Genomic DNA, 26,040 nt, shown 5'->3' on the forward strand with positions numbered 1-26,040 from the left:
GTACAGTGCAATATTTGTTTCTTATAGTGTCCAGTAGTCCCCTTTTAAGCTGTTTGACCACAGTAAATGTCCAGCAACACTTTCTATGATCTAGCTTTTTCTTCAAACTCACCTGATTTGTATTCTAGGGACTCTCATAAGTAGACTGGACCCGGGTTCTATGGACACACTATCGATAATTTTGCCTGTACAGTGCTATATTTGTACCGTATAGTGTGCAGGCGTTCCATTTTAAGATGTTTGACCACAGTAAAAGTCCTGTAACACATGCTATGTCCTTGCTTTTTGTTCAAACTAGACCCTGGTTTTATGGACACACAATCGATCCTTTTCCCTCTACAGTTCAGTTTGTTTGTGCAATAGAACTAAAATACAGAAATACTTTTTTTAAAACATTACATTTCAAAATATAATCCTTGAACGATAGCACCAATAAATTAACAAGAATCATACAATCAAAATAATTATATATTTTTTACAATTGTTTTTGAATATACTTTCTACCAGTAGGCCATTATTGTTATTTACTATACTTAAGCTCCAACCATTTTTCAATGTGCTTCACCTTATAATATTATTTATCTTATATATAGTAATTATCTTTAGTTTAGATTTTCTCCCATGTAATTATATATTTTGTACATAATTTTTACATTACGCGCTATGCAAAGCTGCAATTTTGGGGGGGGATTTGTATCATCCACACAGCGTTTTACCATGGACTTTTATTTTGAAGGCAAAATACGAAAACCGGAAGTCTTAATGCTGCTGCTAGGACTATAATGTTGCTTTTCAAAAAAATATATATATTATTGTAACATTTCAAATTACAATACAACAAAAAAACATAAGACATCACTGCACGTATATTTTCTCTGAAAAACATAAAATAATATTAAAAGTAGAAAAATTTAATAACAAGAACTGAGTTTCATAAATTAAAGTAAAATAAATACAATAAAGTACAGGGGTTACAGTAGTACAAACCTATGATAGAGTTGTAAGAATATATTAGTCAATAGAAGAAAAAAAAAAAAAGAAGAAAAAAAAAAACAAATGTAAATTATTGACTAATTCTAGATATTTTATTAAATATTGGATTTCAAGTAAAAATATATTTTAAATATGTGTTTTTGTGTATATACAATTTACCAGAGAGAATAATGAAATTAACGACTAATTCGATAGTTTTGTTTTCATTTGATTTGAAAATGTTGCTGCCTTGACATTTGGAATTTCCTGGTGTTAAACTGCAGTTTAGTATTTATTCGTAACTACAGTCATAAACCTCTCCTATTTCTACAATGTATTTTTAAACCTAACCTTAATCTTAACCACACTGCCAACCGTATGCCTAACCCTAACCTAAATTAAGATCAAAAATATATTTTTTTCTCATAAAATTTGGATAATTTTGACTTTGTGTTTGTGGTAACTAGCGCACACCGCACAGTTGGTGCATTACCGTTTCCTGCCGTTCTGGTGCGGGAAAGACCGTACGATTTTCCATTTGGCCAGAAGATGGCACTAAAGCCTTTCAACAAAATGTTAACAAAACGTTACAATCTCACCTGAAACTAAAAATGAAATAAAACACGCTGATGGTGATGTGAATGTGTTATCAAAATCTCTGTTATAGCCCCATATAACACAATACAATGCAAAACCCTTTGAAAACCAGTGAAAAGCACATCAACTCTTCACAGGGGAAGATACACACGATGAATAGGAGAATGACGAGGAATACTGCATGAATACAAGAAAGGGAGCAGGTATGCAGATCTACTTCAGTTCCTCAGATTGAGTTGGCAGCTGCTTCAGTCTTCAGTTAGAGCATCCACAACAACAAGCTGACACACAGGGAACACTTGGATAAACGTGTAAACTTATATTTAATTACCATCCATACTTCACGTGGAATAAGAAACCTGAACATACAGTACATATCCCACTATGTGTTTATGCTGCAAGGTTCTTTGCAGTGGGAGCCAATCCAAGAAGATGGTTACTAGACCAATCTGAGAAGAGAACAGGGTTACAGAGACTCGGTGTCAAGATGGGGGTTGTCAGGCTCAGGCCAAGGATGGTTATTTATAACCCTTTACAGTGAGTGGAGGCAAGGGGTGCACTTAAGACAACACACACACACTCCCTTCCTATAAGGTCATCAATGTGTATAAGAGGCTACTCATTTGACAAACCCCACCTCTCCAATTCCCCCCTCCCCTTCCGTGATTCATACCTCCTATTTCTAACACACACACACAGGTTTTTTTCAACTGGTCACCATCCATCAACACAGAGGAGATTGGATGATCTGGAGCAGCGGCTATACGGTACACTCCTCTCTCTTAGATACAAAAGGAGAGGAACATTTTATTTTACAGTTCAGAAATGATCAGATATTTATTTAGAAATGAAATGGTTAAATGGTAATAACCTAACAATTACCTATGAGTCTGACTGACTGCTTAATAGAGAATCTCAGTTGAAAGTGTTTAGGCTGGGCCCGGGAAACCAGACCAAAAAGTGCTACTGTGCTACGGTTTAAAAATGGTAAAATAAGCAAGGACAATGCCTTGTGAAAGTATTCGGCCCTCTTGAACTTTGCGACCTTTTGCCACATTTCAGGCTTCAAACATAAAGATATAAAACTGTATTTTTTTGTGAAGAATCAACAACAAGTGGGACACAATCATGAAGTGGAACGACATTTATTGGATATTTCAAACTTTTTTAACAAATCAAAAACTGAAAAATTGGGCGTGCAAAATTATTCAGCCCCCTTAAGTTAATACTTTGTAGCGCCACCTTTTGCTGCGATTACAGCTGTAAGTCACTTGGGGTATGTCTCTATCAGTTTTGCACATCGAGAGACTGACATTTTTTCCCATTCCTCCTTGCAAAACAGCTCGAGCTCAGTGAGGTTGGATGGAGAGCATTTGTGAACGGCAGTTTTTAGTTCTTTCCACAGATTCTCGATTGGATTCAGGTCTGGACTTTGACTTGGCCATTCTAACACCTGGATATGTTTATATTTGAACCATTCCATTGTAGATTTTGCTTTATGTTTTGGATCATTGTCTTGTTGGAAGACAAATCTCCGTCCCAGTCTCAGGTCTTTTGCAGACTCCATCAGGTTTTCTTCCAGAATGGTCCTGTATTTGGCTCCATCCATCTTCCCATCAATTTTAACCATCTTCCCTGTCCCTGCTAAAGAAAAGCAGGCCCAAACCATGATGCTGCCACCACCATGTTTGACAGTGGGGATGGTGTGTTCAGTGTAATGAGCTGTGTTGCTTTTACGCCAAACATAACGTTTTGCATTGTTGCCAAACAATGGATATCTTTAAGAAATGGCTTTCTTCTTGCCACTCTTCCATAAAGGCCAGATTTGTGCAATATACGGACTGATTGTTGTCCTATGGACAGAGTCTCCCACCTCAGCTGTAGATCTTTGCAGTTCATCCAGAGTGATCATGGGCCTCTTGGCTGAATCTCTGATCAGTCTTCTCCTTGTATGAGCTGAAAGTTTAGAGGGACGGCCAGGTCTTGGTAGATTTGCAGTGGTCTGATACTCCTTCCATTTCAATATTATCGCTTGCACAGTGCTCCTTGGGATGTTTAAAGCCTGGGAAATCTTTTTGTATCCAAATCCGGCTTTAAACTTCTTCACAACAGTATCTCGGACCTGCCTGGTGTGTTCCTTGTTCTTCATGATGCTCTCTGCGCTTTTAACGGACCTCTGAGACTATCACAGTGCAGGTGCATTTATACGGAGACTTGATTACACACAGGTGGATTGTATTTATCATCATTAGTCATTTAGGTCAACATTGGATCATTCAGAGATCCTCACTGAACTTCTGGAGAGAGTTTGCTGCACTGAAAGTAAAGGGGCTGAATAATTTTGCACGCCCAATTTTTCAGTTTTTGATTTGTTAAAAAAGTTTGAAATATCCAATAAATGTCGTTCCACTTCATGATTGTGTCCCACTTGTTGTTGATTCGTCATAAAAAATACAGTTTTATATCTTTATGTTTGAAGCCTGAAATGTGGCAAAAGGTCGCAAAGTTCAAGGGGGCCGAATACTTTCGCAAGGCACTGTATAATACAAATTGTAATTTGTAACATATCATCCACAAATTAATACATACCATGTGACCCTTAACATATCATACTAAATGCAGTGTTTCGGATTTATGTACAGAATAGTACGAAATACTCTGAGACCAGGTTGAGAAAAAAAGATGAAGTTCTGTAATTTTTACTTCAATTCACCATTTGACCTCTCAATTTCAAATTGCTGCAGCATAAAGCCAATAAGTCTAAAAAGGACATAGTATTTTCCCCCTAATAAGGCTAAAGGATGATGCATCCGCCGCCAACTCTGGCTGGGTCATTCACTGGGGCAGGAACGGAAGGAGTGGTCTGGCTAGGTCCTGTTGTAGGTTCAACTTCTAGCTTGGCTGACTCAGCTGGTTCAGCCTCTCCTTTAGCTGGTTCTGTTTTACTGTCCTGTCCTGTCAATACCAGGTCAGCCTCTGGCTTGGGGCTGTCACTCTCCTCAGCCTGAGGTGGTTCTGTGTTTCCTTCAGCCAATTCAGTCTTTTTATCCTCTGCTTTTACTGGTTCAGTAGCTATACTTGAGAGCAGCGTAATCTGGGATTGGTAAAATGAGGATGAGCCGTCAACTGGTGTTGTCATATCTTTCTCCTCCTCCCTCTGTCCTGTCTCTCCATCCCCCTCTCCTTCATCAGCAGTCTCAGCTGGTGAAGCCTTCTCTTTCTCCTCCTCCCTCTCTTCCTTCCCTCTATCTCCTCCTCCCTCTAGGATCTCAACTGGGGTCTGGGCTCGAGCCAGTGGCGCTAGTTTCAGAGAGCTCTTGTGAGGTGCAGCTGGCTTCCTTCTAGGGGGGGCTACTGGCTTTGGAGCTTCCTGATTTGTGCCACTGTCACTCAGAGGTGGGAGTTTTTGTAGTTCCACTGTGGGAGCATCATGTTTGTATGAGAGGTCTTTATCTGTGGGGGGCTCAGTGACACTCCCCCCACCAGCCCTCTCAGAGAAAGACTCTGGGTCAGAAAGTGGTGGATCATTTAAATCTGTGACAACGCCCTGACTCTTGTTCTCCTCCTCTGTAGTTTTCACTTCTTTAAACACTTGAAGCTGAGGTGCTTCCTGCACCGTCTTTAAAACATTGTCTGCCTTAACATGTTTGTCCTCCTTCACAGGTTCTGCATGGTTCTTTTCTTTATCCAGTGATGGGATGTACCGATCATCAGATGGAGAGGAACTGGCGTTCGTCCGGAAAAAATCTGTCATGTCATGCTCAGACTCCTGGATCTCCCCTTCTATCTCTCTATCATCAGGCTGGGATAGAAAGCTGTCCAGCGTGTACAGTTCCTGTGCCCAAGTTCTGAAGCCTTCCTCTACTGCCGGTTCCCCTTCCAGCTCCACCATGGGAGTCTCGTCCTTCAGGACAAACTTCTCCAGGTACCCCCTGGCCTCCCGGTCTGAGTGTCTGCTGTGGAAGGACCTTTCAGAGGTCATACTCTCAGTGTCTTCCTCCTTCACTCCTTCCCTGCTGCCCACCGCCTCTTCATACAGGTCTGTGTAAAGGAAGGCCATGGCCGTAGGCTCTTCTAGCAGAGTGGGGTTGATGATTTTGGGGGGTCCCGAGGGGAGGAAGATGGGGGTGAGGATGGTTTCCTCGCTGCCGAAGAGGGCCGATCCACTCTCCTTGAGGGGGGACTTGGGTGACTTGTCTACTGTGCCCTCCTCTACTTCCAGATAGTTCTTAGAAGGCATATTGTCCATACCGCCGTAGAACACCTCATCTAGATGGTCACTGGAGATTTCTTCTCCGCTAACGCCTGTGTTGGAACCTCCCAGGTCTTCGGTCACAGGTGCGGTATCTTGGAGCTGTTCCGGCTCCTCACTCACCTGCTGGTTTTCCTCTCCACAGTCTGCTTCCTCCTCCTTCTGTCCTTCTTCAATCATGGTGGGGCCTCCTGGAGCAGGCTCATCCATCTTAGTAAATGTCTCAAAGTAGTCCATGTCACTGGTGGCTCCTCGTCTGGGCTGCTTTGCCACCGGAGCCCCAGGAGGGTCAGTCTGATCAGGCCTGGTGAGTTTGGAGGAGTCAGTGTGTTCCACCGTTTGATCTCCACCCCCCACTGATGGTGTGGTGTCCTCCTCAAACACCTGAATGAATGGATCAGTGAATGAATAAACAAACAAGTGAATGAGCAAATAAATTAATGAATGACTGAATGGATGGATGGATACACAGAGTAAGGTCTACAGATCTAATTATATTGTGTTTGTCACCTCTTCTATGATTTCGTTACTGGGTTTGGTGAAGGTGGATTCCTCCAGGTAAGACAGGTTGTCCACCATGACTTGGCTCTCCTCCTCGTCTATGCTCACCAGCCTGGGAGGAACCATGATGTTCAGGATCTCTGAGCCTTCTGACACCAGGCGGAACAAACTCTGCTTCTTCTCCTCTTTGGGATCTGTCGTTTCCTCCTCCTCCCCATCTCCCTCTGCCCTCACATTGGGCAGGGAGACCTCCACTAGCTCTGGCTTCTCAACCAACTCACCTGAGGAAGGAAAAATATGCAAAAATGTGTCTCAATAGATTACAGTTTGAGCATATCAGAGTTTGAGGCATTACCTAATTTCTTTCAGTGACCTCACCTAAGTCATCACCTGTGGACAGAGGAGTCTGTCCCCGTCTGTCAGCCCGGCTCCTGCGTCCTCCTCCACAACTTATTTTCATCCTTGGCCTCCTCACCATCATTGCCTCATCCATGACAAAGGTTATTTTACCTGCTGTTCCAGATCCTAATCCAGGTGAAACAGACCTTTCATTAATGGGAAAGCAGAATTCCGAGGCGATGGTAGGGGTGGGTTCGGCTTCGGAACCCCAAGGGGTGGAGCAGCGGCTGGAGCTGGTCTCCCATTGGATGCCGCTGTCCTCGCCCTGCACGGTAACCATGGAGAAGGAGGGGTCCATCATTAAGCACTGCATCTTGGGACGCACCGCCTCATCCTGAACCGCCAACCGCAAACTGGAAGAGATGGGATAATACAGATAACATGGTGAGGTACTGGGGCAAATGTACATTTTCCCATTTTGAGGCACATCAAGAAATTATAATAAACAATGACTTGAAATAAAAGCCTTATGTATGTGACGATCCCTCTACCCCTGTCTGTCCGTCCGTCCGTCCGTCCGTCCGTCCGTCCGTCCGTCTCTGTTCGTCTCTGTCCGTCTCTGTCCGTCTCTGTCTGTCTGTCTGTCTCTGTCTGTCTGTCTCTGTCTGTCTGTCTCTGTCTGTCTGTCCATCTGTCTCACTAGGAATGTGAACAAGACATGATTACTATGGAATGAACTCTGATTTATCTCGACAAAGTGGAATTCTCAGAGACAGCAATCATTTATCAAATGATTTAATTATCTCCTTAACTATTCATCCACACTAATGTGATCTCGACGAAGGAGGGGCTAAGGTTTTTTGCGAATGTACACTGCCGGTCAAAAGTTTTAGAACACCTACTCATTCAAGAGTGTGCAAAGCTGTCATCAAGGCAAAGGGTGACCATTTGAAGAATCTAACATCTAAAATATATTTAGATTTGTTTAACACTTCTTTGGTTACTAAATGATTCCATATGTGCTATTTCATAGTTTTGATGTCTTCAGTATTATTCTACAATGTAGAAAATAGTAGAAATAAAGAAGAACCCTTGAATGAGTAGGTGTTCTAAAACTGACCGCCAGTGTACTTTGGAAAAAGACTCAGATTTCACTTCTAGTAGGCTGTACAGAATGTCAGAAATGATGTAGGATACAGGCTGCTACCTGTTGCGGAGATCCTCAACCTCGTCATTGATTTGGCAGACTCCCTCTGTGATGTCCACGTCATCCTCTAGCATTGTCAGAGTATCTGGATCTATCCTGATACATTCCACCGTTTCCATTGTATCCATTGTAGCAGGTTCTTCTCATCTATTTTCAATGGCTTCTTATCGGCACTCCGCAGAGCAACGTTGATGACATTCCAAGTTGGAGAACTTGCTCAGAGATTTTGTGCTCAGCGTAATCTTGAAATAGAAAGAACGGCATCCAGGGTTTCAAAATGTGTCATCCCTTGACAGTTGACACTAATGTTGAAGTACAGGACCAATAACTATAGCTGTAAAACTATTTTTCGTGGGGGAAAAGTGTATCCTGACCCAGGGTGTGTAGGCTACCTATAGACGTCATATTCAGTTGCAGCAGTATCAGCAGAAAAGACGCCCACTTCTTTTTAAATATTTTTTTGGGCAGGTCTAAAAATAATACTTGTCACCAGCCTGCATCCATTGGCACGGTGCTGTCTGCCAGTCTGACGCAACAAGGGTAGATAAGAAGGATTGAAATTGACACATGTAGAATGTCATTTAGCGGTGCATAATTAACAAGGGAGTATCATGCTTATTATCAATTTTCTCAAAGTCCAGCACCATGGACAGCACCAGTGGTCAGAGCCTCTCTCTCTTTCTCTTTCTCTTCTCAGTGTGCAAGAGTAGAGTGAGCCTGTAGTCATGCAAGCCAATCAAATTCAATACATTTATTTCACATTAAAATTAGGATCATATTTCTGCCTACAGGGTCTCTCTCAGGTCTTGGTGAGACTTGAATGTCAAAGTGTCATCTGCTAATGTCCTTCCATTCGCAATGTGAAACAGATACTGGACAGGGAATATAAGACTCAAGGAGAGGGGTGGGGGTTGCTGTTGGAGCACATGACAGGGGTTCTTTCTCAGATATAGTCTCCTACTACAACCGTTAACAATGTACAAACATATCTAGGAAAAGATTACTGTCCTAAAATCCAAACTGTGAAGGCAGGTAGCCTAGTGGTTAGAGTGTTGGGTCAGTAACTTAAAGGTTGCTGGATCAAATCCCAGAGCTGACAAGGTAAAAATCTGTGGTTCTGCTCCTGTGCAAGGCAGTTAACCCACTGTTCCCTGGGTGCTGTGGAGGTTGATTAAAGGCAGCCCCCTGCACCTCTATGATTCAGAGGGGTTGGGTTAAAAGCACAAGACACATTTCAGTTGAATGCATTCAGTTGTAAAAATGACTAGGTATCTCCCTTTCCCAATGCAGATGTTTTTATATCAAATCATTTGGATAACAATTAAGTACTTCATTGTAATATTTTTAATATTAGCTTTTAAAATAATTGTACTATGACTGTCTGAGAGTGGTCTGAGTTGGGGGGAGAAAACTTAAATCTTGCTGTTATTGGCAGAGTTTTGGAACTCTCTTTGTTATTGGTCTATTAACCAATTTACCGCCTGGTGATATCATCAGGGAAGCCGAAACTCCCGCTCATGCAAACAGGCTGATTAGAAGTTCCTGAATTTTAACTGCACTGGGCCTCTAACAATTAGGGGAGGAAACACAAAACTGAACTTAGATCAGTGTCTACGGGTAACTTCATCCTACCCTTTTAAGACCCCTGTGGGTTATGGTTGTAATATTCTCAGTCGCCTAGGAGCATACCAGTTTAGGGAATGTGGGGAAAGGGAGTGTGAAGTATTATGTGAGGGTTTCACCAACTGGGGTGAGGGTTACGGAACACATCAGGCAGGCGTGGTGGTGTTGGAGGCTAAAAACAGACAGGCACTTTTGGCCTGTCCTACAGCGTTCTCAGTTTTGACTCTTCTGAGAGGAAACAGGAGAGGAGAGGAGGTATCTATCTAGTCAGAAGAACCCTATAATGCTATGTCAACATGTTTTGGAACAGTGGAATAATCAAGGGGGGAGGAAGGATAGGAAAGGAAAGGAGGAGAGGAGTAGGAGAAGATGAGAGAAGGGTTGGGATTCTGTGACTCCACTGTGCTGACGGTAGTGATGTCCCTGCCATCCAAACCTTGGCTGTGTGCTAATTCTACACTTAATGAGTGTACAAAACACTACGAACAGCTGCCCTTTCCAGGACATAGACTGATCAGGTGAAAGCTATGATCCCTTATTGATGTAACTTGTAAAATCCTGTGGATCGCTTTCAACACCTTATATAGTCCATGTCCTGGTGGAGTGGGCAGGGCAACTCAATATTAGGAAGATCAGGGTATATCAATGTTCCCTGCTCCCTCTCTTGTCGGGTGGTCAATCAGATGTGAGGGACAGGGCAAGAGGATCTTATGTTTCAGTGAAATACCACCCCCAATATCTGTGATTTATGTGAAGCCATGAACAGCCCAGGAAAATGTAATAACAGTATTTGATAATTAGCATTAACACTGAAAGATTCAACCATTTAAGATTTCAGTTATTGACCTGAGTTGCGTTTTTGACACTGTTAGTCACGCCATGTCCATGCTATCCTCAAAGCTCAAGTCAACACTCCACCTGTATTATATAATGTATTATATAAGATCCACAGTGCATTCTGAAAGTATTCAGACCCCTTCCCTTTTTCCACATTTTGTTATGTTACAGCCTTATTCTAAAATGGATTAAATTATTTTTTCCCTCATCAATCTACACACAAATACCCCATAATGACAAATCAAAAAGAGGTTTTTAGAAATGTTTGCTAATTTATAAAAAACAGAAATACCTTATTTGCATAAGTATTCAGACCCTTTGCTATGGAGACTCGAAATTGAGCTCAGGTGCATCCTGTTTCGATTGATCATCCTTGAGATGTTTCTACAACTTGATTGGAGTCCACCTGTGGTAAATTCAATTGATTGGACATGATTTGGAATGGCACACACCTGTCTATATAAAGTCCCACAGTTGACAGTGCATGTCAGAGCAAAAACCAAGCCATGAGGTCGAAGGAATTGTCCGTAGAGCTCCGAGACAGGATTTTGTCGAGGCACAGATCTAGGAAAGGGTACCAAAACATCTCTGCACCATTGAAGGTCCCCAATAACACCGTGGCCTCCATCATTCTTAAATGGAAGAAGTTTGGAACCTCGCCGCCTGGCCAAACTGAGCAATCTTTGGAGAATAGCCTTGGTCAGGGAGGTGACCAAGAACCCGATGGTCACTCTGACAAAGCTCCAGAGTTCCTCTGTGGAGATGGGAGAACCTTCCAGAAGGACAACCATCTCTGCAGCACTCCAAAAATCAGGCCTTTATGGTAGAGTGGCCAGACAGAAGCCACTCCTCAGTAAAGGGCACATGACAGCCCGCTTGGAGTTTGCACCTGAAGGACTCTCAAACCATGGCAGCATCATGCTGTGGGGATGTTTTTCAGCGGCAGGAACTGAGAGACTAGTCAGGATCGAGGGAAAGATGAACGGAGCAAAGTACAGAGAGATCCTTCCAACAGGACAACGACCCTAAGAGCACAGCCAAGACAACGCAGGTCTGGCTTCAGGACAAGTCTCTGAATGTCCTTGAGTAGCCCAGCCAGAGCCCAGACTTGAACCCGATCGAACATCTCTGGAGAGATCTGAAAATAGCTGTGCAGCGAAGCTCCCCATCCATCCTGACAGAGCTTGAGAGCATTTGCAGAGAAGAATGGGAAAAACTCAGTTCCCTCCTGTACTCCCTATTCACCCACGACTGCGTGGCCAGGCCCGACTCCAACACCATCATTAAGTTTGCAGATGACACAACAAATCATTAAAATCCAGACAGAAAATATTTACACAAGAAGCAATCTAATATCACACAGTCAAACTCTCAGTCGTTTAGTAAGTTCACCATTCTGCGATTCTCGCTGTTAATAACAGTCTGATCACCGACAACGACGAGACAACCTATAGGGAGGAGGTCAGAGACCTGGCCGGGTGGTGCCAGAATAACAACCTATCCCTCAACGTAATCAAAACAAAGGAGATGATTGTGGACGACAGGAAAAAGAGGACCGAGCATGCCCCCATTCTCATCGACGGGGCTGTAGTGGAGCAGGTGAGAGCTTCAAGTTCCTTGGTGTCCACATCACCAACAAACTAGAATGGTCCAAACACACCAAGACAGTCGTGAAGAGGGCACGACAAAGCCTATTCCCCATCAGGAAACTAAAAAGATTTGGCCTGGGTCCTCAGATCCTCAAAAGGTTCAACAGCTGCAACATCGAGAGCATCGCTGCCTGGTATGGCAACTGCTCGGCCTCCGACTGCAAGGCACTACAGAGGGTAGTGCGTACAGGGCAGTACATCACTGGGGATAAGCTGCGTGCCATCCAGGACCTCTACACCAGGCGGTGTCAGAGAAAGGCCCTAAAAATGGTCAAAGACCCCAGCCCCCCCAGTCATAGACTGTTCTCTCTACTACCGCATGGCAAGCGGTACCGTAGCGCCAAGTCTAGGACCAAAAGGCTTCTCAACAGTTTTACCCCCAAGCCATAAGACTCCTGAACAGGTAATCAAATGGCTACCCGGACTATTTGTATTGTGTCCCGCCCCAACCCCTCTTTTACGCTGCTGCTACTCTCTGTTTATCATCTATGCATAGTCACTTTAACTATACCTGCATGTACTGTACATATTACCTCAATTAGCTCAAATAACCGGTGCCAAGCACATTGGCTACCCGGACTATCTGTATTGTGTCCCGCCACCCCCCACCTGCTACTCTCTGTTTATCATTTATGCATAGTCACTTTAACTATACCTACATGTACATATTGTGTCACGACTTCTGCCGAAGTCGGTTCCTCTCATTGTTCGGGCAGTGTTCGGCGGACGACGTCACCGTTCTTCTAGCCATCGCTGATCCATTTTTCATTTTCCATTTGTTTTTCCCACACACCTGGTTTTCATTCCCTCATTACGTGTTGTGTATTTAACCTTCTGTTCCCCCCCATGTCTTTGTGTGGTATTGTTTGTTTGTAAGTGCTTGTGCACATGTTGACTGGTGCGCGTCGGGGTTTGTACCCAAGTTGTTATTTTCTTGATGCTGTTGGTTTTGGAATTAAACTGCTCCGGCAGTTCTGCTCTCCAGCGTCTGACTTCCCTGCCACCAGTTACGCACCCCTTACATATTCCCTCAATTAGCCCGACTAACCGGTGCCTGTATATAGCCTTGCTACTGTTATAGCCCTACTACTGTATATAACCTCCCTAATGTTATTTCCACTCTCTTTTTACTGTTGTTCAGGCTGTAACGTAACAAAATGTGGGAAAAGTCAAGGAGTCTGAATACTTTCCGAATGCACTGTATGAATGCACAATCTCAACTCTGGTCCTGGAAGCCAGTTCCACTGAATTTTTTTCATTGTTCCCCTCTAATCAGGGACTGATTTGGGCTCCCGAGTGGCGCATCTCAGTGCTAGGGTCATCACTACAGACCCTGGATCGATTCCAGGCTGTATCACATTGGGAGTCCCATAGGGCGGCGCACAATTGGCCCAGCACTGTGTCCAGGTTAGGGTTTGGCCGGGGTAGGCCGTCATTGTAAATAAGAATTTGTTCTTAACTGACTTGCCTAGTTAAATAAAGGTTAAATAAAAATGTAACACCAGGTGGGTGCAATTACTGTAATTTATCAGGTAGAACAAAAAACCAGCAGGCTCCGGACTTCGTAGGATAAGAGTTGAATACCTTTCAAGTAGATAGTATCTGAAAACACTGTGCATGTAAAAAGGATCTGCTTTGATGCCAAAGAGAGAATGGCAATCCCCTCCTTGCTAAATAGTATACATTGTATCCCCCTCATCATTGAGTTTATAACATGTCTATCTCAAGCATAGAACAATCCATTAACATATGGGCCCTGATCAAAACTAAATGCCAATATGTCTCTGTTGTCCTGTTTAAAAGAAAACTAGTTGGAGGGCTGGAAAAGGATTTTGATAACAGTAGACCCCATTAACCGCCACATTTGGCACTGTCATCCAATGTCCACAAGGTGGCCACCATCAGTTGCACAATAATGCAACTTGAACAAATCAATGTGTACACTACATCCATTATCATTCTGTGTATGCTTTTAATTTCTAGAAGGTAAATAAATGTTTCCCATTAGAAAAAAACACAGTAGTAGAGTAGTAATAGTGTAGTAATATAGCAGCTATCCATAAACTGGACCTCTAGGTGAATCATAAATATAAAGTTCTAATTATATGAAATACTACACTGAACAAAAATATAAAAGCAACATGCAACAATTTCAAGTATTTTACTGAGTTACAGTTCATATGAGGAAATCAGTCAATAGAAATAAATGCATTAGGCCCTAATCTATGGATTTCACATGACACAGCCATGGGTGGCCTGGGAGTTTACTTTTATTTTTAACTAGGCAAGTCAGTTAAGAACAAATTATTATTTACAATGAATGCCTACCCCAGCCACACCTGGACTATGCTGGGCCAATTGTGCGCCGCCCTATGGGACTCCTAATCACATCCGGATGTGATGCAGCCAGGATTCAAACCAGGAACTACAGTGACGCCTTGTGCACTGAGATGCAGTGCCTTACACCGCTGCGCCACACAGCATTCGCTCACCAACTGGGGATCCAGGCCCACCTACTGGGGAGCCAGGCCCAACCAATCAGAATGAGTTTTTCCTCACTAAAGGGCTTCATTACAGACAGAAATACTCCTCAGTTTCACCAGATGTCCGGGTGGCTGGTCTCAGACGATCCCGCAGGTGAAGAAGCCGGATGTGGATGTCCTGGGCTGGCGTGGTAACACGTGGTCTGCGCTTGTGAGGCTGGTTGGACGTACTGCCAAATTCTCAAAAACAATGTTGGAGGCAGCTTATAGTAGAGAAATTAACAATTCATTTTCTGGCAACAGCTCTGGTGGACATCTCTGCATTCAGCATGCCAATTGCACGCTCCCTCAAAACAGGACACATCTGTGGCATTGTGTAGTGTGACAATCTGCACATATTAGAGTGATCTTTAATTGTCCCCAGCACAAGGTGCACCTGTCTAATGATTATGCTGTTTAATCTTATCTTGGCAACGGAGAAATGCTCATTAACAGGCATGTGCATATAGGATCTCTGTATTTCAGCTGGTAGAGCTGGCAGAGCATGTCTTTTGCAGTTCAAGGATAATGGGTTCAATTCCCGGGACCAGACAGATGTTTAAGTCGCTTTGGATAAAATAGTCTGCTAAATAGCATATAGATAGCTATCTTTTATTTCAGCTCATGAAACATAGGACCAAGACTTTACATGTTGCATTTATATTTTTGTTCAGTATAATTCTAAGGAAATAAAGATCTGTGCAGTGGGCTGAATTAGTACTCTTTTGAAAATCTCATGTCAGCATTTTCATGCGATTCACTCTATCTTCAAAAAACATACCACAGTAAAAGACTTGAATGGAATACTGCATTTCATGTTTATTACAGGTTTATTATGGGTTACATAATAAACTGCAGGTTGGTAGGTGTTGCTACACTATTTGACAGTTGCTAACCGGAAGTGACGGACATATTTATCGCGCATTACGTCAGATTTCGAAGGATACGGTGACTTCTGTGCGAGGACGGCGTGATGACGTAGGCCAATTTAATGCTTGAGGATGGGTAGAGATGGTGCTTTCAGGACAACTTGGAATTCGGAATAAACGGGTCAAATCATGACGTCAGTGGTCTTCAGGTCGAAAAGTCACAGCTCGAGAAAGATACCCGAGTTCCCGACTTAAAATTCTAAGTTGGATGACCGTTGAAAACGATTTTTCCCAGATGGAGCTCGATTTTTTCCGAGTTCCCAGATGTCTTGAACGCACTGAAGTCTGAGATTTACGAGTTCCCATATGTTTTGAACGCGACAAGAGCTGTGATGAATGGGATGAGAGGAGAAATCAGAGACTACACAAACAGACGGCTGAAGAAGGGAGCCGTTCGATGGAGCGAAAAGAGGTCGTGATTTGACATTTGAGATCTCTGTCTGATAAATAATATCAACGAACTGGCAATCGTTCATATTTAAACATAATTTACCATAGCATTTCATATTCGCCCGGCATCTTAGATGCTAGCTGCTTGTCTGATCTGGTACTAGAGATGGTGGAGCCATGAGAATGCACCAAGTCTTTCCGCGAAAACAGATGGGAGATGAAGCCTACTCGACAAAAAAACACATTCCTCTGTAGCTAAAAATGAGTTTATTATTGTTGCAGATGTATTTATGATGTTAGTGCCATGCAATGATGCGTTTGATAAGCTGTAGTAGAATAGCTGCTGGAGGAATTTTGATGGCACTTACGACGCCAGGGAAAGAGGCAACGAGTAAATTGTGCTATTTTGAACAGTCGGGCCTTACAAAGTGACATGCAGGAATGAATGTTCAGCATTTTTCTCGCCCGAGGATAACTGTATGCGGTGCAGGCAGCTGGTCACATTGAAAGCGGCGGTGTCTTTGGAGAGTAGCGAAATACAAGGCAGCGGAGAGGAGCGCCGAGCTGTAATACCTAAGTCCGTCTAGAACCAAGTGGATATTTTAAGATTATTTTAGCAGCCAAGATAAGATTTTGTTCTGCCAATATTAATGCAAGCGGTCCCTATTTACCTGCCTTATAAGTGTAAAATGAGGTTCGCGCTACATGGGAATTAAAAACAGTCTGTCAATCATGTATGTGGTCCTTGGTAGCCAACATTAGCTTAGCTGCTATCGTCGTTGAGCATGATTGAAAAGTGCATATCATTTATCTAACGTCAACACCGATGTTTTCGATCCCCATGCATGCACCGACACGTTTGTTTGGGAGAGCTTTCAACCAACACCCACAGCGTAAAACAGACGAACAGGCTATGTCGGCGTGAAGGGAACCACACTGACTATCTCGAGTACCTCCTCAAGCCATAGCCGTCAACAGCGTTGTGAAGAACCGATTATTGGAGAGGAAAACACAGTAGCTTGTTCATTCCCGCGTTGGAGCCCTCGGCGACCACGGCCTGAATCCCTTCGATTAACCGACCAAGCAAAATGGGGTACGTATCGCGCAATGTAGTGCCATTTTTATCCTGTACTAAAGAATGGTGTTCATGGGAGTTGTTATGATTCATATGAAGCCTGGTTTGTTTCAAGATAAATACGTGTGGGTAGAAGGTTGAGAGCAATATGCTGGCAGGCTACATGGGTTTACCTGAAGTTGGCTTGCATTACTATGCCAGGCTCACCATTAGTCCATGGCCTGAGCTATAGCTTCCAAATGCCTACTGAACAATTTATCAAACACTGGTGAATAGGCTATTCCTCCGTTATTCTAAGATAGGCCACCTAAAGCATGTTATCGGTTTTTATTTCAATACATTAGAGTACGTCAGATGGGTTTAGTATGTGGTGTCATTGGAAAACTATAATCTCGTCCAGTACTGGAGGGATGGCCTTGTGATGGGGTTGCACTGTCTACGTGAACATGTATCAATTATTTCACAAGTTTGTTTAAGATTTGTTCCAGTGCCTAAACAAAAGCTATAATATCTACCATAGAAGTAGATCATACTGTGGCATAATATGCCTGTCATACATTCTGAAGAAATACTGACACCAGAAAGGAACCCAGAAGTCATTAAGTGTATTTACAGTTCAGACTAAACACCTTAATATGGAACCCCCTTCCCAGAGGATCCTGTTATCTTTTCAAGCCTTTGCCTGGCAATCCGACTGTGATACCGCTGGTTGCAGTCTGAGAGTAGTGCCATACATTTGTTTGGGAAGCCAGAAATTGGAATATAATAATAATCTTAAACTTCCTCGACCTGTAGTCTCAGCAGTTTGTTGTTTTGTGGTTGGGAATTTGAGAAAACATATGTACAGGAAAGAATTATTACACAGATGTTTCCAAACGCTGGTACTGCAGTCACCTGGCACATACGCAAAACAATGTAAACCCCTGCAAGACTTGGGTTAGTATGCATGTCCTTCTGTCTTGTGCACATTCTTCAGGTGGTGAGCAAACAAATGGTGATAGCCACACACCGAGAAGTCGGTTTAATTATACATCCCTGTGGATGTTTTGTCTAAAATTTCTGGCCACAAAAGTACTAAATCAGAGGACAACCGGTGAAGTTCAAATATAATTTTATTCAACATTTGCGACAGACGGGGGACATATAGGTTTTTGTCAATACCAACCCCAGCCGATGGGTCTCACCTGATGCTTAGGCATACACCTATACCTACACAACAAACTCACTTTGTTGTTGAATATGGACTAAACCTGACTTTAGACCATCTGAGATTAAATGAGAAGAAAGTTTATTTCGGGGGTGAACGGCGGTGTTAAGCCATACAGCACCTCACTAACCTTAAATTCCTAGTCTATGATCCAGTTAGGACTCCATATCTCGGACAAAAAAATTAGAAGAATGCATCTTTCTTCAAAGTGTGCCCTTATCTTAAATGAAGCCTCTCAGTGTGTTGGCTGTTAAAGTGTTTTAGTGCAGGGATTCTGTTCTGCATAATGTATTAATGTAAACCAGGCTGAAACTTGGCACCTCAGCAGCCTACAGTACTCTCAGGACGTGTCATAAACAGTCTGATATATTGGGCTAATAATCATTAGTGTAGATGGATTGAAATAGGGAGGTTTCAAGAGTGTGTTAGAATAAATGTTATTTGGCATCATTTTAAAACTATTCCCAGGGTTAAATGTTGCACAAATGATTTCACAAATTATGATTAATCTCCCATCAACTGAACCAACTCATTGTCTGCCCTTATCTGGTTCAACAACTTTAACCACAACCTTGACTAGCCTATGTGGTGCATTTACGCTGAAACGCATCCGTTTTTAAAGCGGCAATCTGCAGTTAAAACAACAAAGCCCCACCCGTTTCAGTAAAAAGCTGAGGGATGGGACTGGAAAAATGTAACCACTCAAATTCATGAACAGCACTATGGATGAAAATACTGATCATCTATGATATAAAAATGATAGTTTTAACCACGTTTCGAGGCTATATAGTGTTTGGTTACAGTACATTTACTTTGTTTACAAATATTGGAGTAAAACAGGCTTATATTTTGGGTTCTGATGGAGTACGACAGCTGAACTAAGCTCATGAGGCATAAGTTCTATTCTTCAAGAACCAATGGGTACATATCATTAATTCACAAGTCCAAAAATGGATGAAGCTACTGCAGATTGCAGTAGATTGCTCCTTTAAGGACTGCCTGTCCTGCGCCAACCTTTAAAACTTCCCTCCCTGTCCTCAGACTGAGTAGAAATGATCTTCACAATCATACGAGGTGCCAGTGTTGGACAAGGAAGTTACTGTGAGACTAAAGTGGATGGTCAAAGTCAGGAGCACTTTTGTTTTGGAAGCATCATTGCTGTGTCCTGACTCAAAACCAGACTCTGACTTACCAGAGTCACAGTAGCCCTGCCCTGTTTCAATCTTACTCATGTCTAATGGCAGTGGGAAGCTGAGAATGCAGAATGGTAGCTTATGCACTGGGCATTTCCATCATAAAAGGACCCATGAGCAGTGAGCACCAACATGTGAAGTTCCAAAATGTAGGGATACATAAAGGCTTTGATTTCTGTATGATTTTCTGTGGAATTGCCCCACTTTTAAAACATAAAGTACAGTTTCATTGAGGAAACACGAAAAGATTGCAGTGTGAAGGTATTAAGAAGAACCTACTAGCAGATCCCTCCTGAGTTCTACCCATGGCAGTGTCCCCAGAGTGTCCCCCCTACTCTCTAGTCTGAGTGGATGGACCCAGTAGAACCCCCAACCTGAGAGAGATGGAGCCAGAGAGTTAGCAAGACCGAGGGCGTGGGGAGAGATGGAGAGTGAGGGAAAGAGAAATAAAGAAGGGCATATGGAGAGGTAGAGAGAGTGGGCGATGGCCAGCCCAGTGAGATCCAGAGAGCCAGGAAGAGAGAGGAAGAAGTGGGGGAGTGTGTGTGAAAGAGTGAGAGGTTGGGCTGCTGTGGCCAATGCAGTTAGTAGGGGAAAGCCAGACATCTTCACTGGGCTCCAGCTGTCAATACTTCCCTGGACCCTGAGTTAACAACAGGAGCAATGGAGAGAGAGACGAGGAGAGAGAGAAGTCTATGACAAGAGAGCGAGAGATTTCTCCTTTCTCTAATCACATTACTACTATTCCATTTTTTACAGTTGTTATTATCATTATCTCAATTTGCTTTAGCAAAAGGGGCCTTGTCATTAATGCTAATAAAGCTGATCTGAATCTGAGAGGGGTCAGAAGAGTCCACGCAAACCACAAACCACCCTCCATATGTGTGTCACCAGAACACAAACCAGGCCCTAGCAGATGGGCATTTTAAGCCAGAGGTTGCACCAATAGTCCTGTGTGTATCCACAGACCAGGCCTTAGCCTAGCATATGGGTATTTTAAACCTCAGGCAGCGCCAGGCAAAGACCACACACTCCCTCTGTGAGTAGGTTTAACCCGTATGGGACACGCTGCCTTGTGATTGGCTTAGAGAGCCTGTGGGAGGGAGAGAGGGGGTTAGAGGATGCTCACAGATCCTGACCGGCCCTGAGTCACATGGGTGTTGCCTTGGCAACCAGGCAGCAGCTAAGTTTGTAATGCAGGCAAGCAGGTTTTTTTTATTTTGTGAGTGGTGGCGTTCCAACCTGTCTTTTACACAGTCAATCTGCACTAGGCAGTGTATCACATCTCACAATGCCTGTAGAAGTGTTTTAACAACATCTCAGGAACCACAATCATATTATATAGTAATCGTTTAAACATTATAGTAAAACCTTTCTGAAAACAACTTGGTTCTTAGCCTTCATCTCTATGAAGACTGACTGTGAAAGGGATCCCAGACAGACTGACAGACATGTCAGGTGAGGATGAAAAGGACCTAAGCACAGGTTGGCTCCTCTTGAAGGCTTCTCAATATTCCCTCTAGTCTGGGAAGCAGAGGAATACGAGGAGGAGCACTGTCCTGGAGAGAGAGGTTACTTGAACATGAGTGTTTACTGACCACACACACACACACACACACACACACCGATAAAGGTCCGTAATTGGAGTCTGCACCAGGGTGCTTTCCCCTTTGGCCACAGACAGTACCTGCCTTTGATAACCTCTATGCAAACAGAAATCTCTGTGTATGTGTGGTGGTAAGTGGAGAACTGCTGATTTGATAACATCTGCGATCGGATTCCTCTGGCATAGCACTCGTCATTGAGCCCCGCATGCCACACAACTGTCCATTGTGGGAGGGATTAGAGGCTAACAAACAAACACACACACACACACACACACACCTGGCCACTGATGTACTGATAACAGAGAAACTTTGCTTTAATTAAGCAAATGTTGCTCCAGGAGGAAGTGGGTATAATGGCATTTGATGCCAGTAAGATTAGTCTGAATGAAAATCAGATTGATAGATTGCAGAACTGTCATGTTATTGCAGATGTGTCATGTTACAGGGAGAGACTCCCTAAATGAACAAACCCTCATTTCAACACAACAAGCAGTGGACTTGGAGAGCGTTCAGTGAGGTGAAATTAGGAATAGCGAGAGACATGGTAATGGAAGACTACAAGGAAGGACATGGGTTAGTAAACTCAGCAAAAAAAAGAAACATCCGTTTTTCAGAACTCTGTCTTTCAAAGATAATTTGTAAAAATCCAAATAACTTCAGATCTTCATTGTAAATGGTTTAAACACTGTTTCTCATGCTTGTTCAATGAACCATGAACATGCACCTGTGGAACGGTCGTTAAGACACTAACAGCTTACAGACGGTAAGCAATTAAGGTCACAGTTATGAAAACGCAGGACACTAAAGAGGCCTTTCTACTGACTCTGAAAAACACCAAAGAAAGATGCCCAGGGTCCCTGCTCTTCTGCGTGAACGTGCCTTAGGCATGCTGCAACGAGGCATGAGGACTGCAGATGTGGCCAGGGCAATAAATTGCAATGTCCGTACTGTGAGACGCCTAAGACAGCGCTACAGGGAGACAGGACGGACAGCTGATCGTCCTCGCAGTGGCAGACCACGTGTAACAACACCTGCACAGGATCGGTACATCCGAACATCACATTTGCGGGACTGGTACAGGATGGCAACAACAACTCCCTGAGTTACACCAGGAACACACAATCCCTCCATCAGTGCTCAGACTGTCCACAATAGGCTGAGAGAGGCTGGACAGAGGGCTTGTAGACCTGTTGTAAGGCTTGTAGACCTGTTGCAACAACGTCACCTATGGGCCCAAACCCACCGTCGCTGGACCTGGTAAAAAGTGCTCTTCACTGATGAGTCACGGTTTTGTCTCACAAACAGGGGTGATGGTCGGATTTGCGTTTATCGTCGATGGAATGAGCGTTACACCGAGGTCTGGAGCAGGATCGATTTGGAGGTGGAGGGTCCGTCATGGTCTGGGGCGTTGTGTCACAGCATCATCAGACTGCGCTTGTTGTCATTGTAGGCAATCTCAACGCTGTGCGTTACAGGGAAGACGTCCTCCTCCCTCATGTGGTACCCTTCCTGCAGGCTCATCCTGACATGACCCTCCAGCATGACAATGCCACCAGCCATAGTGCCACGAGCCCGGATCTCAGTCCCGTTGAGCATGTCTGGGACCTGTTGGATCAGAGGGCTAGGGCCATTCCCCCCAGAAATGTCCGGTAACTTGCAGGAACATCTCACCGCAAGAACTGGCAAATCTGGTGCCGTCCATGAGGATGAGATGCACTGCAGTACTTAATGCAGCTGGTGGCCACACCAGATACTGACTGACTTTTGATTTTGACCCCCCCCCTTTTGTTCAGGGACACATGTGACGAACAGAACTGGAATAATGTCTGTGGAACTTGTTCAGTTTATGTCCCAATTGTTGAATCTTGTTATGTTCATACAAATATTTACACACGTTAAGTTTGCTGAAAATAAACACAGTTGACAGTGAGAGGACGTTTCTTTTTTTGCTGAGTTTAGTAGGGATGCACCGATATGACATTTTTGGCCGATACTGATATCCAATATTTTCCCTGCCAAAAAACAAGATACCTATAAACTATATTTAACATTTTAGCTGCCTTTTTAAGAATTCTAGTACAGTTAAATAGTTAGAAACACACACACTGACCAAAAAGCAATAAATGTTGGCATTTACGTATGTCCCAATTACCAGTAAAACACAATCAAATCTTATTTCTTTCACTTACTTGCTGTGCTGTTTCTTTGTTCATTTGTTCAATCGTTTCATTCTCAACCAGGATTTCATCATACATGTCAAGCAGTGAAGTTTCAGCTCTGTCTGTCCGTGGCCTCTCCTCTCGCGGGGCCTCTTCAGTGCGCACTGTCACTGTGTCAGTTTCCATCTTGTCCAGCTGTCTGTCTGTCCGTGGCCTCTCCTCTCGCAGGGCCTCTTCAGTGCGCACTGTCACTGTGTCAGTTTCCATCTTGTCCAGCTCTGTCTGTCCGTGGTCTCTCCTCTCGCGGGGCCTCTTCAGTGCGCACTGTCACTGTGTCAGTTTCCATCTTGTCCAGCTCTGTCTGTCCGTGGTCTCTCTTCCTCGGAGCGCACGGTCACTGTGTCAGTTTCCATCTTGTCCAGCTGTCTGTCTGTCCGTGGCCTCTCCTCTCGCGGGGCCTCTTCAGTGAGCACTGTCACTGTGTCAGTTTCCATCTTGTCCAGCTCTGTCTGTCCGTGGCCTCTCTTCCTCGGAGCGCACTGTCACTGTGTCAGTTTCTATCTTGTCCAGCTGTCTGTCTGTCTGTGGCCTCTCTTCCTCGGAGCGCACTGTCACTGTGTCAGTTTCCATCTTGTCCAGCTCTGTCTGTCCGTGGCCTCTCTTCCTCGGAGCGCACTGTCACTGTGTCAGTTTCCATCTTGTCCAGCTGTCTGTCCGTGGCCTCTCTTCCTCGGAGCGCACGGTCACTGTGTCCATTTCTAGCTTGTCCAGCTCTGTCTGTCCGTGGCCTCTCTTCCTCGGAGCGCACGGTCACTGTGTCCATTTCTAGCTTGTCCAGCTGTCTGTCTGTCTGTGGCCTCTCTTCCTCGGAGCGCACGGTCACTGTGTCCATTTCTAGCTTGTCCAGCTGTCTGTCTGTCTGTGGCCTCTCTTCCTCGGAGCGCACGGTCACTGTGTCCATTTCTAGCTTGTCCAGCTGTCTGTCCGTGGCCTCTCTTCCTCGGAGCGCACTGTCACTGTGTCAGTTTCCATCTTGTCCAGCTCTGTCTGTCCGTGGCCGCTCTTCCTCGGAGCGCACGGTCACTGTGTCAGTTTCCATCTTGTCCAGCTCTGTCTGTCCGTGGCCTCTCTTCCTCGGAGCGCACTGTCACTGTGTCCATTTCGATCTTGTCCAGCTCTGTCTGTCCGTGGCCTCTCTTCCTCGGAGCGCACGGTCACTGTGTCAGTTTCCATCTTGTCCAGCTCTGTCTGTCCGTGGCCTTTCTTCCTCGGAGCGCACGGTCACTGTGTCAGTTTCCATCTTGTCCATCTCTGTCTGTCCGTGGCCTTTCTTCCTCGGAGCACACTGTCACTGTGTCAGTTTCCATCTTGTCCAGCTGTGTCTGTCCGTGGCCTCTCTTCCTCGGAGCGCACGGTCACTGTGTCCATTTCTATCTTGTCCAGTTGTGTATGTAACATTTCACATAAACCCCGTTTCTTGTCTGCATCGAAGTAGCGGTCCTTGTACTTAGCATCGAGCATGGTGGCAACTCAGTAAAGAGGCTCCGGGAGAATGCCGCCGAATCGCTTGTTCACTGCCTCTTGTAGAGTACTTTTGTAAGTTTTAACCCCACGGTCTGTGTCGGCAGTTTTGTTGAGCAGGCGTTTCAATGCCATGACAGAGGGTATCACGTCTGCTGCAGACGCAGTTGATGAGCTTATTTCTCCAGTCAGTTGTTCAAATGGAGCTAGGAGTGTTTCCAAGTTTCTAACATGTTCTCAAATGCAATTGAAATGGCAGCAGCAGTATGAGAATCAGCACATTGTTGAGCAATACGGCTTTCCTCAGTACGAAACGTTTGTCCCCCCACAATGCTGTTAGACTCAGCATGCTCATGGGGCTGATATCGCTGGTCCAAATGTCAGTCGTGAAGCTAATAGCAGTGACGCCCATAGACAGTAGCTCATAGATGTGCTTTTCAACAAACTGTCTCCAGTAGGGCAACATCTGAAAAATAGTGCCTACTTGGTAGTGTGTGCCGGGTGAAAGCCAACATCATCCACGACAGAGGACATTTGTTTGTCAAGGGCAATGAATTCCATTATCTTGGCATTGATTTCGCCTTTGAGTTGTCTCACTGAAATGTTCTTACTCAACTTGAACTTGTTTAGTTGTTGGAATGGGCACTTAGTTATTCTTCTGCTTTTGTTCTGTGTAGTGCTGTATTTGTCATGGCGTCATTACGTAATCTACCTAATCTACCTATGTTTATACAGTGCCTTGCGAAAGTATTCGGCCCCCTTGAACTTTGCAACCTTTTGCCACATTTCAGGCTTCAAACATAAAGATATAAAACTGTATTTTTTGGTGAAGAATCAACAACAAGTGGGACACAATCATGAATTGGAACGACATTTATTGAATATTTCAAACATTTTTAACAAATCAAAAACTGAAAAATTGGGCGTGCAAAATTATTCAGCCCCTTTACTTTCAGTGCAGCAAACTCTCTCCAGAAGTTCAGTGAGGATCTCTGAATGATCCAATGTTGACCTAAATGACTAATGATGATAAATACAATCCACCTGTGTGTAATCAAGTCTCCGTATAAATGCACCTGCACTGTGATAGTCTCAGAGGTCCGTTAAAAGCGCAGAGAGCATCATGAAGAACAAGGAACACACCAGGCAGGTCCGAGATACTGTTGTGAAGAAGTTTAAAGCCGGATTTGGATACAAAAAGATTTCCCAAGCTTTAAACATCCCAAGAAGCACTGTGCAAGCGATAATATTGAAATGGAAGGAGTATCAGACCACTGCAAATCTACCAAGACCTGGCCGCCCCTCTAAACTTTCAGCTCATACAAGGAGAAGACTGATCAGAGATGCAGCCAAGAGGCCCATGATCACTCTGGATGAACTGCAGAGATCTACAGCTGAGGTGGGAGACTCTGTCCATAGGACAACAATCAGTCGTATATTGCACAAATCTGACCTTTATG

The 26,040-nt window shown here is 44.0% G+C and overlaps 2 protein-coding genes across 5 annotated transcripts in view; one reads left to right on the top strand and one right to left on the bottom strand.

The window, feature by feature from the left end:
• Positions 1–4,238: 4,238 nt before the first annotated feature.
• Positions 4,239–8,597, bottom strand: si:ch1073-398f15.1 (uncharacterized). Of its 3 annotated transcripts, none has more exons than XM_021602132.3 (4): positions 7,869–8,597; positions 6,701–7,074; positions 6,332–6,603; positions 4,239–6,205 (listed from the first exon to the last, which is right to left on the bottom strand). In XM_021602132.3, the coding sequence occupies exons 1-4, from the start codon at positions 7,994–7,996 to the stop codon at positions 4,364–4,366; spliced, it is 2,616 nt and encodes an 871-aa protein (XP_021457807.2). In that variant the 5' UTR covers positions 7,997–8,597; the 3' UTR covers positions 4,239–4,363. The 3 variants fall into 3 exon arrangements, with proteins under 3 accessions (XP_021457807.2, XP_090090327.1, XP_090090326.1); XM_090234201.1 differs by having other exon boundaries at positions 6,713–7,074; positions 7,869–8,581; XM_090234200.1 differs by having other exon boundaries at positions 6,332–6,598; positions 6,696–7,074; positions 7,869–8,581.
• Positions 8,598–15,430: 6,833 nt separating this feature from the next.
• The window catches only part of LOC110523445 (homer protein homolog 1), a 30,877-nt gene continuing 20,267 nt past the window's right edge, over positions 15,431–26,040 (top strand). The window contains exon 1 of one of the 2 annotated variants that reach the window (XM_036977064.2): positions 15,431–16,911. In XM_036977064.2, the coding sequence (XP_036832959.1) occupies positions 16,907–16,911 (5 nt within the window). In that variant the 5' untranslated portion in view covers positions 15,431–16,906. The remainder of the gene's footprint in view (positions 16,912–26,040) is intronic. The other variant, XM_090234204.1, reaches the window with a different exon arrangement.

The sequence above is a fragment of the Oncorhynchus mykiss genome, chromosome 5 (genome assembly GCF_057628025.1).
Source record: "Oncorhynchus mykiss isolate SJ-2025 chromosome 5, ASM5762802v1, whole genome shotgun sequence".
NCBI classification, from domain to species: Eukaryota; Metazoa; Chordata; class Actinopteri; order Salmoniformes; family Salmonidae; genus Oncorhynchus; species Oncorhynchus mykiss.

Coding starts and splice junctions, on each gene's coding strand:
- si:ch1073-398f15.1 (XM_021602132.3), bottom strand. CDS start 7,996: ATGGATACAATGGAAACGGTGGAATGTATCAGGATAGATCCAGATACT. Junction 7,075..7,868: donor GTTGAGGATCTCCGCAACAG/GTAGCAGCCTGT, acceptor CATCTCTTCCAG/TTTGCGGTTGGCGGTTCAGG. Junction 6,206..6,331: donor GTAACGAAATCATAGAAGAG/GTGACAAACACA, acceptor CCATTCATTCAG/GTGTTTGAGGAGGACACCAC.